A 14,856-nucleotide genomic window follows, 5' to 3' on the forward strand; every position below is an offset into this window, starting at 1 on the left:
GCTTCAAGAATCTTAACCCACTAATCCGTCTTCCGCACTACAGGTCGGCGCTGAGGGGCAGATTGCGAGAGCTGCTGCCGACCCAGATCTTCTTGGCGTGATCGGTGATGACCCAGTTCTGGACGTTGACGTCCCAGTTGCTCAGGTCACGGCGAGTAAGCTGAGCGGTGAATGTGGCACTCTCACCAGGAGCAATGTTTTCAAGACGCTCGAAGCCACGGAGGACACGGACAGGCTCGCCCTCACCACCGAGGCTGACGTACAGCTGGGGAACCTCATCCGAGGTAGCGTCACCAGTGTTGGTGATGGTGGCAGTGACGGTGTACATAATGTCCCAGAGCTGAGGGTTACCGCCGGGAGCACCACTGGAAGGAAGACGAGGCTGCGATGAACCGTTGAGAGCGTTGGGAGGGAGGAACTCGTCGCCGGTCTCACCAAATCTGCCCTTGACATCGCCGGAAGCCTTCTCAGCGGAGGAAGAGGTGTTGAGGTAGGGGTAGATGAACTTGTAGAGGTATCGGACACCTGAGGGGAATGTGTAATCGTCCAGGTTCTTGCTGAAGTTGCCGTAGGTAGGGGCAGGAATGGTGTTTCCGACAGAGGGGCTGTAAGAGGCGTTGCTGACAGACTCGACTTTGAGATCAGAGTACTCAAAGGTAGTCCAGGACAGACCGAAACCGAACTCGTAGAGAGGAGCAGAAGAGTCGTTGGTGGCACTCTTTCCGTTGGTGCTGGGGGATTGTCGGTCAAAGTGGCGGTAGTCGATGAAGTTGCCCTCGACAAAGTCCTCTTGAGGGGCACCCTCTCCATTGTTGGCCTTGTAGAGAACCTTGGTGCCATAGCTGTCATAAGTGCGACCCCAGGTGAAGGGAGAACGTCCAGGGCTGGTCTTGCCGTAGAGGATGTCGGCGATGGCGTTACCGGACTCCTGTCCAGGCACACCAGCCCAAACAATGGCGGTGATGTTGGGGTTGTTGTGCCACTCGGTTAGAAGGACGGGGCCAACGGTGTGAAGGACCACAATGGTGTTGGGGCAGATAGCAGAGACGTTCTTGATGAGCTCATCGCCTTGCTTCCACAGAGTGAGGTTCTTGCGGTCGCCGTAGTTGCCGTCAACCTCGATGTAGCCCTCACCAGAATCGGCATTGGCAAAGACAATGGCGGTGACGTTGGGCTGGCTGACAAGAGCTTGTGTCTGGGGCCACTGGTTGTTGTTGAGGATGCTCTCATAACGAGTACCGTCCTGAATAGCCTGGAGCGAGATGCCTTGGTCGGGGGTGACAAGGTAGGGGAATTGAGAGGTTCCGGAACCCCATGCCATGGCAAGAGTACCGTTGTCGCATCCACGGTCAGCGCAACCGTTGGGTCCGGCAGGGTTGGAACCAGCGTCCTCTCCAATGACAGCGAGGAACTGGGGCTTCTTAAGAGGAAGTGAGCCAGTGTTCTTGAGGACGACGGATCCCTTTGCGCCAGCCTCGCGAATGTGGCGCTTGTGGTCGTGCTGGACATTAACAGCAAAGTTGACCTTTTCTCGGTTCTCTTGGGCGTAGGTCTGGACGAAGCCATACTCATCACGAGTCCAAGCTGAGAAGTTGATGTCGGGTTCCTCCTCAACAGATCGGCCAACCTTGAAGAAAGCAGCCATAATTCGGGTAGCCATGTCGTCGATTCTCCAGGCGGGAACAGTACCGTTGATAACAGCGAGGGTCAGGTTTCCACCCCAGAAGCTGAAGCCAGTGTTGAACTCGGTGTCACCAGGCATGGTCATGTCAAGACCGGCAACAGCGGAGGCGGCACCGGTGTGCTGAGCCTGCCAATCGCTCATGACGAAACCCTGGAAACCCATCTCGTCCTTGAGGATGCCGTTGAGGAGCTTGGAGTTCTGGCAAGCATATGAGTTGTTGACCTGGTTGTAAGAGCACATAATGGAGCCAACACCGGCGCGGACGGCGTCGGCGAAAGGCCAGTTGTAGAGCTCGTGCATAGTCTTATCGTCAAGGTTGGAAGACAGAGACTCGGAAATGTTGAACTTTTGAGACATGACATCGCCTCGTTGACGGAAGTGTTCTATTAAGAGTTAGTTTTCGTTCCTGAAGCCATTGAATGGGCCTGTACATACCTTGCTCGTTTGCGATGTAATGCTTAGCACAAGCAATGACTCCAGAATCTTGGATACCCTTGACAGTCTCAGCCATAGCATGGCCAGCGGCGTAGGGGTCGACAGTGAAGCCTTCCCAGTTTCGTCCACCAGCAGCGTGGCGACCGAGAGGACCAGTTGCAGGGCCGAGAGCAATATCGATACCCTTCTCCTTAAACTCGGTACCCATCAATCGTCCTCGCTCGTACCAAAGGGCCTTACTCCAAGAAGCACCAGCGGTGACACCAGTAGGGAAAGCGCTGTTGTAGTCGGAGAAGCGAATTCCGAGAGGACCATCCTGGAGACAGAGGCCTCGCATACCGAGACGAGGGATAGATCCCACGTTTCCAACACAACGTTCGCCCTGCCATCTAGAGATCGTGTTAGTGGATTGTAGACGTCTTGTCGCTCGTTACTTACCCAACACCAGTGGTCAAGTTGACCTTTTCTAGGAGAGTCATCTGGGAGACAAAGTCCTTGGCCTTGGCGTAGGCGTCCTCCCAGCCGACAGCGTTAGGGTCCATCCATGGCGAGGGATAGTGAGGAGGAGAGTGAGCGAGTGTGTCCCGCGCAACGAGCTTTTGAGTGTCAGTAGGAAGATCAAGGACTGCAATTCCAGCAACTATCGCGACTAGCGACACAACAAATGAGAGGCGCATCTCTACAAGTAGATTAAACGCCTCAGAGAGTGATCTAGGCATCACGGGGAGTGAGAAGAATCTCAAGGCTAAACAGCCAGTCGAAAATGTAGAGAACAACAACGAATGAGAAGTACAAGAAGAAAAAGACAACCGCGATGTAAACGAAGATGGCGAGTTCAACGATCAGAGACATGATTTGGGCTTTATTTTTTGTGAAACTGTTGCGTTTATGGTGAAAAGATCGTGAGTGAAGAAAAGTTGTTGTGGCCTGGCAAAGTTGAGATGAGATGAAATTGAAGAGTAGCTTACATTGACTCCTGCCAAAGTGTCAGGGACTGCAGCATCGGTGCCAGCAGCCAAATAAACGGCCGCGGCAAGCCAATTGGCCTTCATCTTGTCTATATTGCTGTAGATATAACTAGAGCGACTGTGATAAATTTGTGAGTAATTCAGAAATAATAAATGCTTCACTCTTTAAGGAGAGCAAGCAAGGGAGGATGGGAAATAGTGACTGACAGTCGATTACAGGGCTAGTCCAATATATTGGAGGCTAGTTGTTGACCCTGGAGTTTGTGATTTTGAGAACGACGACAAGATGTAGGTCAAAGTAAGAAAAGAAATAAGAGGGAAGAGTCGACTTTATACAAAACAGCCAAAGCTTGTCCTGCAGAGTCAATGTAAATAAATGAACGCACGACAGATGCTGTGGTCATTTTACATCTAAGTTCAGCGAAACATCCATGCCCATGAATGCATGCTACCTTGAGTTTGAACCATGCAACAGACCACACACTCTCCACTGTAAAATAAATCTTGCAAATCTTTTCCCTTTCAGAGTCTAATCACACGCGAGACCGGCTCTATTCTTCCTAGCTACCCGTGATATTGAACGAGTTGACGGACATCGTCATCAAAGCTGTCTCTCCACAACCCAGCAGTTGGGCAACGAAAAAAGGTGCCGCTGGAGGGTCGATCATGGTTGGGATTGGACAATTGCTTTATTGAACAGGGTCTTGGGTCAATGGGTTATGGGGTAAAAGGGCCGATGTTAAAAGAGGAGAAATCCTTCTGTTACTAACTGATTAAAAGACGGACAAGACACAAGACGTGGTATTGGTATTCTTACAGGGCCATCATTGACGTCACATCGTCCAGTCTCTTTCGTCTCCCCTTTCTGGTTGATGCTCTTTTGTTTACCCGTCTCACAACTGAGGCAGGGATCAATCAGTCTATACATGAAAGGTCGACTTATGGCCTCGTGAAGCATGGCAACCTAAGTCTGACAAAATTACACTACAGTCTTCCAACTCATCAGGTCGAGGTCAGAGTCGGGTCGGTCAAACGAGAACTGGGATCGACATAGCTAAATTACCAAGAGGTGGCACAATCTTTTAGGCTTTTTGCCTTTGCTTCACTTTGTCTCTCCGTTACTTAGACCAAAGTCTAACTTGGATCACCACAAACTTTTCCCTCAGTAGCACTGTAGCTGTAGCCTAGTAACACAAACTGCATCTTGTCCATTCGACCTAAAATGCCGAAAGAGTCGACGAGTGTCTTGTCTCTCCCCATTCCCCACGATGGGGTCGGGTCTTACCCTTCTTCCCCGCAAAATGGATCCCAGAGATCCCTGTTAGTCTGTTAGTCCAAGCTATCGAGCGATCGTCTGCGTCCGACGAACGCCCGTGGAATTGCGGCCCGTTGATCCTGTCATGAGTTTCTGGGAGCATTTAGTCTTTGCATGGGTGAGATTGTTGCCATTCTACCGTAGTTGATCCATGAGATACTAACTAAACGACATGGCTCTACGGACTGCTCGGTTGTCTTGTGCCTTGGTTTACATGCAACGGTCTAGAAGTGGCGCAGTTAAAGCTGGGGATCATGGATATGACAGGACATACAGGAAGACACGAATCTTGGGTAGTATGCATCCTGCACACGTTTAAAAAAGACAAATGTTATTAGTTACATGATGCAGTAGCTCAGTTCCTATACAGGAAGGTGTAAGCTCTCGCTCGACGCGGACTTTTCTCCTTCAAGGAACCTCACGATACCCCAGCCATTGATCAATGACCCCATTATACTACTTTACACCCCTCGGACCGGTAAACCGACAAACCGCCCCAAAGTCATTAGGCCTCCAGTTTTGTCTCCATATACATTATTTAGTAAAGGCCGGGAACGATTCGAGACCGAACAATCTTGCGATACTCCTCCCAGTCCTTGCCGTACTTGCGGTGACACTTTTCGTCGTCGCGGCGCTCTCGGTGAATAAGAAGAATGCCAAAGTACAGGATGTAAAAGTAGGTGATCAACATGCCCCATCCCTGAGCCTCGCCCTGGACGACCTCACGACCATCGTGCATTACGTACGCTCCCTCGATGTTAGCTCCGGCGCTCATAATCTGATAACCCGCGAGGCCCGTGGGAAGGCAGTACGGCCACGACTGGATCCAATCGCCAAGGTAGTTGATGTGTCGGGACATACCCCACCAGCCAGTCGTAAGCAACTTGCTACCCGTCTTGGTCTGGATGTACTTGAGGTGGGAGACTCTAGGGTCGTTCGGGTTGGTGCGGAAGCGGTTCTTCTCGTTGTTGGCTGAGCGGAAGATGTAAAAGCCAAGACCGATAAGGCCGAGCATCGCGGCGAGACCCAGAGGACCGAGCGAGACAGGGTGAACTGAGAGGTATCGGGTCTGGAGCGAGTATACATAAGGCACCCAGACGATGTCGCCGAAAGCAAGCATCATACCAAAACCGTCGGTGGTAATATCCATTGTCGTCAAGATGGCGGGTTCGTTCCACCAAGAGTCAAAGACATATAGAGCCTGGACAGCGGTGATGAGGATAGAGCTATCCGTCACAAAGCCATAGTTGCGGTATTGCTGAGCGCACCAGGAGCAGTTCATGATAATCCAGCCCATCATGCCGGGTCGAAGCTCGAGGAACTCCTTGATGTCAACCTCACCGATGAGAGGGATCTCAATACGGGGGTTCAGTTCGCGACCAATGAACCAATCATACAGAATGTTGCCCGAGTGACCTCCGGCAGCAAGCTCGCGGTTCTCCTTGTTGCCATGCTTGACGCTAAAGCTTCGAACGTAAACGAATGTCGAAACGAGATACGAGTAGATAATGTTGGCGGAAAGGATCTGGATAAAGTTCTCCGACATAAAGGTCCAGACAGGGAATTCGGCGCCCTGGGCAATAGTTCCGGCGGCGAGGACAGCAAGAGTAAAGGTGCTAGAGTACAAGGCTAAGAGAGGTTAGTTTGATATATATTTAAGCTTTGAGAGGTTGACGAACTGTTGAATCGGTATTTGAGTCTACCGCCAGAGCTCAACTGAGTTCCCTCAACCTCAATAGCGGGCAAGACGCGGTAGAGGATTAAAGACAAGACATTGTATCCGATGACGGCAAGGGTTCCGTTCCAGCTAACAAGACCAGCAACTCCATTGTGAGGCCAGCCAACCTCTTGCTTCAGCGCATCGAGAGAAAAGGTCTTGGGTTGTAGAAGAGAGGGCGCTGGACAGCCAGAGATGTCGTTGCAGACAAAGTTGAAGACGTATACGAGAACGGGGAGGAAGAATGAGATGGCAAAAGCTCCAGGACTGCAATTGTGCTGTTAGTTACAGACTTGACCCAAAAGAGATAGAATAGAGACTTACGGGCCAAAGAATTCATAGCCGTGCTGCTCTTGCGCAGGAGGCTGTTTTGGCTTGACGGCCATAGTTGAGGTTGTGAATTGAGGAACCACAGCAGAGAAATATCAACTAAAAAATAGTTGAATAGTCAAGACTACGACTGTTAAGACAATGATGAGTCTTTGTCTTTACAAGGAAAGGCGGAAAGAAACAAAACATGCCATGCCATCAGGGAGAAAGTCATTGACGAAATTACACGAGATCTTAGCTTAATCTAAGCGTCCCCTATAGCTGCTAGTGACTGCCAGGTACCGTTCTCAGTGAAACCCCTGTCGTATTCGGCATTGAGTCTTTGTCATTGGAGTTGGAGCTTGTGTGGGACTGGGATTTCGGAGCAGATAGACAGCGAGTCGGCATCGGCTATAGACTCTCCGATAATGAATGATGCTTATGTCCGGACAAATAAAGACCCGTTGGTTTCAACAAGAGGACTCACTATTGAGAAAGGGACCAATCATAAGCTTGGAATAAAGCCCCTAGAGGTATCCGTAAAGTGACATGGAGGACAGTTTGAGGTTTTGAATACAGGGTCATAACGCGTAATCAGGGAGGAAAGCAGCTTCTTCTATCCTCATCGTCACGTTTAGTTGTTGTTGTTCGTTTTATTCTACCTCACTTGTCTCTGTAGGCGACATTCATTCATGACAAGTCATTTTGTAACCCTTTCTTCACTCAATCACCCCTTAGTCTAAGCGACAGTAGATCTGTCTATCTATTTTCTGAAGGAACGACCTCCATTCCAATTCACTCATTCCCTTGACCTTTATTCTCTTCGACAACTTGTCTCTCTACGATACACGGTAACTCCTCACGATGCGGTTCCAAACGCTGCCATTCGTTTTGTCCTTTGCCGCTGCCGTCACCGCAGACATGGCAGAGGTACCCTCGACCACAGTACCAGTCCCAGCATGTACCGCAACATCGCATACCGGCATGGGAGGTTTCTATGATCTACGACCCGACATGGCCATCGTCCCCGACAAGACCAGCAGCAAGTACGCTGTGACAAAGGACTACTTTTCCAAGGGATACGACTACGGCAAGAACTTTACACTGAACCTCTGCGGCGCCGTTGTCGAGCCCGTCACCAATGTCTACGGCGTTGAGCCTCCTCTGTGGCAGAACGTTAGTGCCTACTACCAGGTGGGAGGCGAGGTCTTCTCGATAGGGTTGGTTTGAACAATACTCTTCCCGGGTGTCTTTCGCCAGTTGCAATGCGCCAGCTAACATGGACAAAACAGTTTCGAGTCAATGGACTTGCAGAGCCGAGGCCGCAAGCTGGTCCTTCAGTACACCGGCGGATCCCCCTGCGGCGCCGACGTTAACAAGACGGAACCCATCTACAAGCGATCCGCCCAGCGCGACTCCCCCCTTGAAGACGAGAACGATGATGCGACCGCTTACACGCCCGTACCCGAGCCCGAAGAGCCCGTGGAGGAGGAGCCCAAGCCCAAGGACAAGCGCAGACGCAAGTCGACCACCATCTCGTTCCACTGCGACAGAGATCCTGGCTCTACTTCTGCCAGCGTCTCCTTTGTTGGCACGGACCCTGACGAGTGCGCCTACTTCTTTGAAGTCCGGTCGTCTCACGCTTGCGCCCACGCCGAGCCGCACAAGCCCGGTAGCGTTGGGCCTGGCAGCATCTTTGGTCTCATCGTGGTCATCGCCGTGCTCGTCTACTTCCTCGGCGGCATCTTCTACAACCGCACCGTCACTCATGCGCGTGGCTGGCGCCAGCTCCCCAACTACAGTCTCTGGGCAGGCATCTGGAGTTTCATCTGCGTGCGTCAATCCTTTTCTGGTTCCTCTTCTAAACCCGAGCGATACTCCCCCTGAGTTCCCCCCCTTTTTTTTAATATTTATTATTATTACACCTCATCCTCCCCCTTTCTTTTTTTAGACTGTCTGTAAAACTGGGAAATACAACAGCGAGAAATAAAACATGGGGCTGACGGATGGGAATTTGCCTTTATTGTTACAGGAACTTTGCTCTTGCTGCTTTACGGCCTGTCTGCGACGTATGGCTGTTAGACGCGGCTATCAACAAGTGCACTCAAGTCCTAGCCGGAGGGAGCAGGACCGAGATGCTGAGAACCGGCTCATCGACCAACTCGATGAGGAGTGGGAAGATTAAGTTATAGACGGAGTGAGGGGTGGTGATTTTACTCTTTAATGGAATGGTCTGCGTGTCGTATATAGAAGAACGCAAGGAGTTTACGGTTTGCACGATAATGGTCATACGCATTGTAATGCTTTGAGAGACGGTTTAGTCTAGTACCTCGAATACATGTCAAAAGTTGATGCCATTGTCTTTGTTCGTGTCGAGTTGTGAAGCATTGGTCTTGTAAGCTGGGTGTGTAAACTCATATATCTTTTCAGATCGAAGTCTTTATTTATTGTAAGCTGAGTGTATATTAACAAATCGCCCTACCAAAAGCGAAAGTACGTCCTTGCTATCTAAGGTAGGTTTTCCAGATCACAGTTTTACAATGTCCTTCCGCTACCCTACAGCACCACTTTTTGAACTCGACTCTCGACCGACTCATCTCTCTAGTACCTCCAAGTCTCGATTAATGTAACCAAGTACCTCAAGAAGCCTTTCGATAAGAAGCTCATGTACCCAAGGACAACTGGCACATCATAGAATAACATGAGACTCGCAGGAAACTACAGTACGAGGCATGCATATTCGCATCGTGGCTACTCGACCTGTCACTTTATGTCATCTCACTCAGCCACACAAAAGCCAAACAAAGTAGACGCCAAAAAGAAACGAGATCCAGTGTGAGCGGCACGGCCCATTCCATTGAGCGTTATTTTAGCTTGTTCTTCTCTCCCCCTTTGCAATCATCCCACTCGATCCATCCAAGCGAGGAAAAGCAAAATCTTGTGTAACCTAAACGCTTGTTCCAGAACTGATGGCAGCCACAAATGGTGTAGGCAATGCGATTGGGGAGGCATCCATGTATCTCGTGGTTTGCATCCAAACATGCAGCTAATCCAACTTGATGCTGACGAACTGCAGTAGCATGGAAACGAAGAGAATAGCTACTTATGCATCTTCACGATTAAGGATTCAACAACGCGCCACATGACAGATGGAACTACGACGAGGCTGGGCTGGACTGGAACTAGAGTTCATTCTTGAGACAGCCGCTGCACGAGGGAAACATGACAACGTCAACGTTTGATGCAGTCCAGGTAGAAAAGAGAAAGGTTTCCTTTTCAAAAGTGCCCCCACGTAAAGAATGGTCTCTCACGTCCGGTCGAGTTTGATCAGCACCCAGAGATCCACACGATGCCAATGGGGAAGCGACCCGGTCTCCCACGAAGGATCAACACTGCAGGAAACTCAAAGTGGACTTGCACCAATGTTCCTCCAACGCATACTATCTCGATCCCAGATCTGACCGATCCTCGGAGATATACGTACAAAGCAAGATTTCAGATCCATCCATGGACCCGGTGCGATCTAGATATGCGCAAATGAGATGGGGCAGGATACACTTCATTTCTCCTTTGGACCACCTGCGACGCACAAAAGCAAGGAATCCCTGTAGAGGCTTGTTGTCTCAACCGGCTGAGGGGACCCTCCTCTTTTCCCTCCCCCGAAAAGCGTTTAGCTGTTGGAAAATCCCGTGCAACGGCTGTCCTTGTCTCGGCCCCTGGTACGATTTCCCGTCGTATGGCACTCGGGAATCTGTCTGAGATTAGCATCTGCTTGCTTGCTTGTATCAATCCATGTCTGGCGTACCGAAATAGAGACTGATACACAGCAGGCAGTATATTTGATGCATAGTACAAATCGTACACGCAGTCGCAGCACTGCTCGATCAAGTGATTTGTGCTTTGTAAGTTCCATCTGACATATCAATGCCTAGTTGACGAGTCATGCGTGTTTCTCGGTCTCTCGGGGTACTTCTCTCGTATCGTGGAAGCTGAAAGGCCTCAAAACAGGCCCGCGTCTGCAAAAAAGAAAAGACTACAGCAATAGATGATGACACTCCTTGCATGTTTGTCTATCTTGGAAAAGTTAGTCACTTGTGTTCTTTTCTTGGAATAAGATGAGGCTCGGGCCTTTGCCTTATTAACAGGATACTCGTTCCTTACCTTTTCCAGTATGACTTGCGTCAATGGAATAGCGGCTCTCCGACAAAAGAACTTCAAGGCTGATGCAAGCCCTGGATCGTTGAGACGCTTGTGGGTAACAGTGTCCGTCTTCCGTGAAGCCATCGTGTAAGCTATGACGCAGTGTAGGGTTGTCGGTTCGTGTAGGTGGATTCCAGGCTAGGGAACTGGAATAGCCAATTCATGTCGACAAACTTGGAAATACAGTTCTTGGTTGTTCTCGGGAGCTTGTGTGTATTCGTCTTTCTCTTACATCGTTGAGATGAGCGTGGTGCTTCGAGTTCTTGAAAAAAGAAATCCAGATCTTCGACAAACAGTATCTGTACCGTAGTTGCCGTCCACTCTAATCTCATGACCGTTGAGCGTTTCCGAATCCGTCGTTGCTTGCTGTCTTTGCTCCCGTGCTCTAGACCAATGCTGAGCGAGGACGCATCATTGTATTTCCTGAAGAGTCCAAGTGCCTGGTTAGTCAATGAACTGAGATGTTGTAACGAAAGGAAACCGGCAGCCAGAATATCATTGATTAGTTAGCTTGTGTCTTGTCTCAGCGTGTGGCTGAGAGCACAAGAGCTGAAGATCTACCAACACTCCCCCCTCCAGCCTCACTCGTGTTGTCCACACCCTGACGTACCTTTTCTACACCACTACGTGCGTCCAAGCACCCTCCATCTTGGTTGACGACCGTTGCAGCAAGGAGTCGCGGCTGACATGGATGGAACAGACCACCACAACTGCCCCAAGCAACAACCCGGACGGTATGACAGCCGGCTTGGATTCCCACGCGGCGGCCGCAAGCTTTTAAATGCTGTGAAACCTTTCAAATCCGGCCGCTTGGTATGCAGTATTCTCTCAGGATAGGAAAGCGGCCTTTTACGATCCGGCGGCATGTGTTTTTTTATTTTTTATTTTTTATTTTTTTTGGACAAAGGGGGAGCTTTGCAGACCCCCCAAGTTTCCACTGAGAGAAGAGAGATGAGGCGATATTCGTAGGAGGCGACTCGACGGGACGGAAACGGGTTTGTAATGTGATTATGATGGTATTTGCTCAAGTTTGCTCTTAGAGGTCCTTTTGATGGGAAACAGGGGTTGTCTTCTGGCCATCCTGCAGAGTAAAGATCAGCATTTATTCAACGCTACATAGAGAGAAGTATCTCTAATGATACTCTGAGAGTTTATACCTTCTTCCGGCGGTCTAGACGGCTGAGTTACATGGTATGCTTTAAGCCGCCCTTGTAACAGTGACAGGTCTTCTTTGTATCTCGCCAGCGGAATCGATTGGTTTAGGATTTGAGGAGTGTCGCGGGGGTTGTTATGCACCTAGACGAGGAGCGGAATAGGGAGTACAAGACGCAGATTTGCCGCCTTTTCGTAGAGTGTGTACATGGTCGCTGGATGTGTTTGGGATACCTGTTGCTTGGTGTTTTGGTTAGCAAGTGATGCTGGTGTTTGCAGGGACTGGCCTTTAGGTTGTCCTCCTTTGTCCGCTGGCTGCTTATGCCGACCGTGAATACTGACCGAAGAATGAACTGACTGATGTCTTTGTTTCTTCTCATCTGGAAGTCATCTTGGCCATCTAAGGTTGGCGATGTATTTCGGTAGAGTGTTCTTGGTGTTTTGCAGTCTGGAATAAATCAAAGTCTGAGTCTTGGCTGGTTGCCCGCCCGTAAGATTACCTCAACACCGAGTCGTCGCCTGACCTTCCCACCAAATAATTCAGCAATTTGATTCCAATAGAATATTCAGCTGTCTCGTGTCCTTCTCATCCTATCAGTAGTAATATGCACCTTAATTTCAAGGAGTCCAGCCAGAAGAAAGTAGATTGTCGGCTCGGCGGCTTTACATGGCTTTCCTCAACTAATCCGTCGTTGCTTCATACAGTCCATATCTTTACCGTGATGATTTCAGCCTTCGCAGTTTAAACAGACAATAGATTACCGTCAGTTTGATGGTGTTTGGATTGCAGCGGGTTACTGGCTGTGTCGTGTAGCCAGATCTTCAACCATAAGCTCTTAGGATCTCACAAACTAAATCATAAAGGCTCAACTAAATCCAGTCGATCGTGAATCATCATCAAGTTTAACGCAGGTATATAATGTCTTTCCTTCCATTCTAAGATTTGTCTTTCTTTCTTCCTCTCATTAACCTCGACCAACATGGTGATCTCCTCACTGTCCGAGCGGCCATGCCCGCAACAACAGGAAGTCGTCAAGACTCAACTATTTCCCGTCAATCATAGATCATCATGGGTTTCGCTACAGGTATACGGACGCTCTTACATCCCATTCCAACTTTCTTCTGTCTTTCTTCCGCTCATCTGCCTTAACCATCTTAGTGATCCCTCCACTGTAGAGGGATCCATCCTCGCAATTTGCAAAAACAGTGAATCATCAAGACTCAAAACAATTCCAGTCGGCTGTGAATCATCATCAACTTTACTCTAGGTATATAATCTCGACTTTCCTCATTCTCAAGCTTCTTCTTTCTTTCTTCCTTCCATCAACCTCAACCAGCATGGTGATCTCCTCGCTGTAGAGGGGCCCAGCCCAGACCATCACATCCCACCAAAGGTACGTCAATAACTTTTACGCCACCCCTCAAGTTATTGAGGGTGTGTGTCCATGGAATTCCTCTGCCTAGCGTTTACCCTACCCCCCCCTGTCCTGTCCCTGTGTTAGCCCCGATCGTCAGCTGCAGCTGGCAGCCCACCCCTGGCTGCGACGGTGTGCATCCCGCCGGCACTCCAAGCCGCAAGACACTCTGCAATATACCCAAATACACATGCAAATACACAAATTCATATCCATGACTATGCCCTTACCCATGTCTATATATCACTGTGCTTTTATGGAAGTCTTACTGCTTGAGTTACCCGTGTGTCTGCAAGTTTATATACCCCTGTCACTGCCATTCTGAGCGCTGGAATAGCCAGTTCTGGACACTTGGAACCAGGGGTTCATGTAATACTGGCCCGAGATGTAGTTCTTTATATCCAAGAGATGCATTGTGTTCTGGGCCAAGTGACAAGGGTCTGCTCTGGTATTCTATATCAGCTGGCACCAGCCCCCTCTTTGAAAACGCTCCAAGGCATTCCTCAACACTCAAGTCTCTGCTGGCACTACCATTTTCCATTAAGACCCCTGTCACTTCTGCTTCCCCTCTATCTATTGTGCATAGTCTCTTGATCATCTCATTGGCCCTGTGAACTAAGTTGACAGTTGCCTAGGGCCTCTCTCAGTGACGAGTAGTTTGTTCAGTATCCACAACAGTTCATCGGTTGGACGAGAGCAAACGAGAGCTTTGACGCTATGGTTCCTATTAACAATAACCGGTGCTGGTGTTCATCAACAATGCAGCTGCCAGCTGCCGGCCCACACAGCTACTCTCCTCAGCCTACATATATTTCTCCCAGCCGGTCAACCGAATTCTTCTCTCATCCTTCTTCTACACAACACTTTCACTCTTCAGACTCTGAACAATCAAGCTTGCACTTGCAACAACTTCATTCTTCAGATTCTTTACAGTCAGATTTGCACTCGCAGCTTTACTCTCCATCTTCTTCCCCTTTTAGCTTTCACTTGCAACTTCACTCTGTATCTTCTACCCCATTGAGCTTGTACTCGCAACAGCTTCATTCCTCAGATCCCTTACAGTCAAGTTTGCATCTGCAACCTCACTCTCTATCTTCTTCCCCATCGAGCTGGCACTCGCAACCTTATTCTTCAGATCCCTTACAGTCAAGTTTGCACTCGCAACTTCACTCTACATCGTCTTCCCCATCAAGTTTGCACTCGCAGCCTTATTCTCTATCTTCTTCGAGACAGCAGCTATCAGGCTTTACTCAGGAACCAAGAAGCTTCTATTCAGGATCTACCGTCTTTCAAGAACCTCAAGCGTCCTCAGGTATGTTATCATCTCTTCGTCACCTTAGCACTCCTTATTCAGAGCTAACTTAAAGCAGATACAAACATCAAGAAAGAACCTTCAGATTTCAAGATGTCTACCTACAACTTCACCAACCTTGCCTTTGGTTCATCCATGCCCTTTGCTCCCGTCGATGGTCACTATTCCTCCGTCAACGTCGGACATGCCTTTACCCCCTTCGATGGTCACTATAACTCCGTCAACGTCGGACATGCCTTCACCGGCAACGATGGCATGTATCACAACAATCTGGACTTTGCGACTCCTGGATACCACCAGAAAGAGTACCCCGTCTCTATGAACAACGACGCTTCTGTGAGCATGGAAC

The 14,856-nt window shown here is 49.4% G+C and overlaps 5 protein-coding genes across 5 annotated transcripts in view; 1 reads left to right on the forward strand and 4 right to left on the reverse strand.

The window, feature by feature from the left end:
• Positions 1 to 37: 37 nt before the first annotated feature.
• FGSG_06605 (beta-glucosidase 1 precursor) lies at positions 38 to 3,171 on the reverse strand (the record flags this gene model as incomplete). The annotated part of the gene is made up of 4 exons (XM_011327919.1): positions 38 to 2,067; positions 2,120 to 2,508; positions 2,558 to 2,715; positions 3,088 to 3,171. The coding sequence occupies 4 exons, from the start codon at positions 3,169 to 3,171 to the stop codon at positions 38 to 40; spliced, it is 2,661 nt and encodes an 886-aa protein (XP_011326221.1).
• Positions 3,172 to 4,940: 1,769 nt separating this feature from the next.
• FGSG_06606 (Delta(14)-sterol reductase) lies at positions 4,941 to 6,505 on the reverse strand (the record flags this gene model as incomplete). The annotated part of the gene is made up of 3 exons (XM_011327920.1): positions 4,941 to 6,031; positions 6,082 to 6,386; positions 6,444 to 6,505. The coding sequence occupies 3 exons, from the start codon at positions 6,503 to 6,505 to the stop codon at positions 4,941 to 4,943; spliced, it is 1,458 nt and encodes a 485-aa protein (XP_011326222.1).
• A 787-nt stretch (positions 6,506 to 7,292) lies between these two features.
• FGSG_06607 (uncharacterized protein) lies at positions 7,293 to 8,613 on the forward strand (the record flags this gene model as incomplete). The annotated part of the gene is made up of 3 exons (XM_011327921.1): positions 7,293 to 7,648; positions 7,721 to 8,261; positions 8,461 to 8,613. The coding sequence occupies 3 exons, from the start codon at positions 7,293 to 7,295 to the stop codon at positions 8,611 to 8,613; spliced, it is 1,050 nt and encodes a 349-aa protein (XP_011326223.1).
• A 1,699-nt stretch (positions 8,614 to 10,312) lies between these two features.
• FGSG_06608 (uncharacterized protein) lies at positions 10,313 to 10,712 on the reverse strand (the record flags this gene model as incomplete). Its single annotated transcript, XM_011327922.1, has 2 exons — positions 10,313 to 10,498; positions 10,590 to 10,712. 2 exons carry the CDS (start codon positions 10,710 to 10,712, stop codon positions 10,313 to 10,315), a joined length of 309 nt encoding a protein of 102 aa, XP_011326224.1.
• A 3,924-nt stretch (positions 10,713 to 14,636) lies between these two features.
• Positions 14,637 to 14,856, reverse strand: part of FGSG_12946 (uncharacterized protein) — a gene marked incomplete at both ends in the record, with an annotated part of 1,395 nt that continues 1,175 nt past the window's right edge. The window contains one exon of the mRNA XM_011327923.1: positions 14,637 to 14,793. Coding sequence (XP_011326225.1) covers positions 14,637 to 14,793 — 157 coding nt within the window. The remainder of the gene's footprint in view (positions 14,794 to 14,856) is intronic.

Source organism: Fusarium graminearum, chromosome 4 (genome assembly GCF_000240135.3).
Source record: "Fusarium graminearum PH-1 chromosome 4, whole genome shotgun sequence".
Taxonomy (NCBI): Eukaryota; Fungi; Ascomycota; class Sordariomycetes; order Hypocreales; family Nectriaceae; genus Fusarium; species Fusarium graminearum.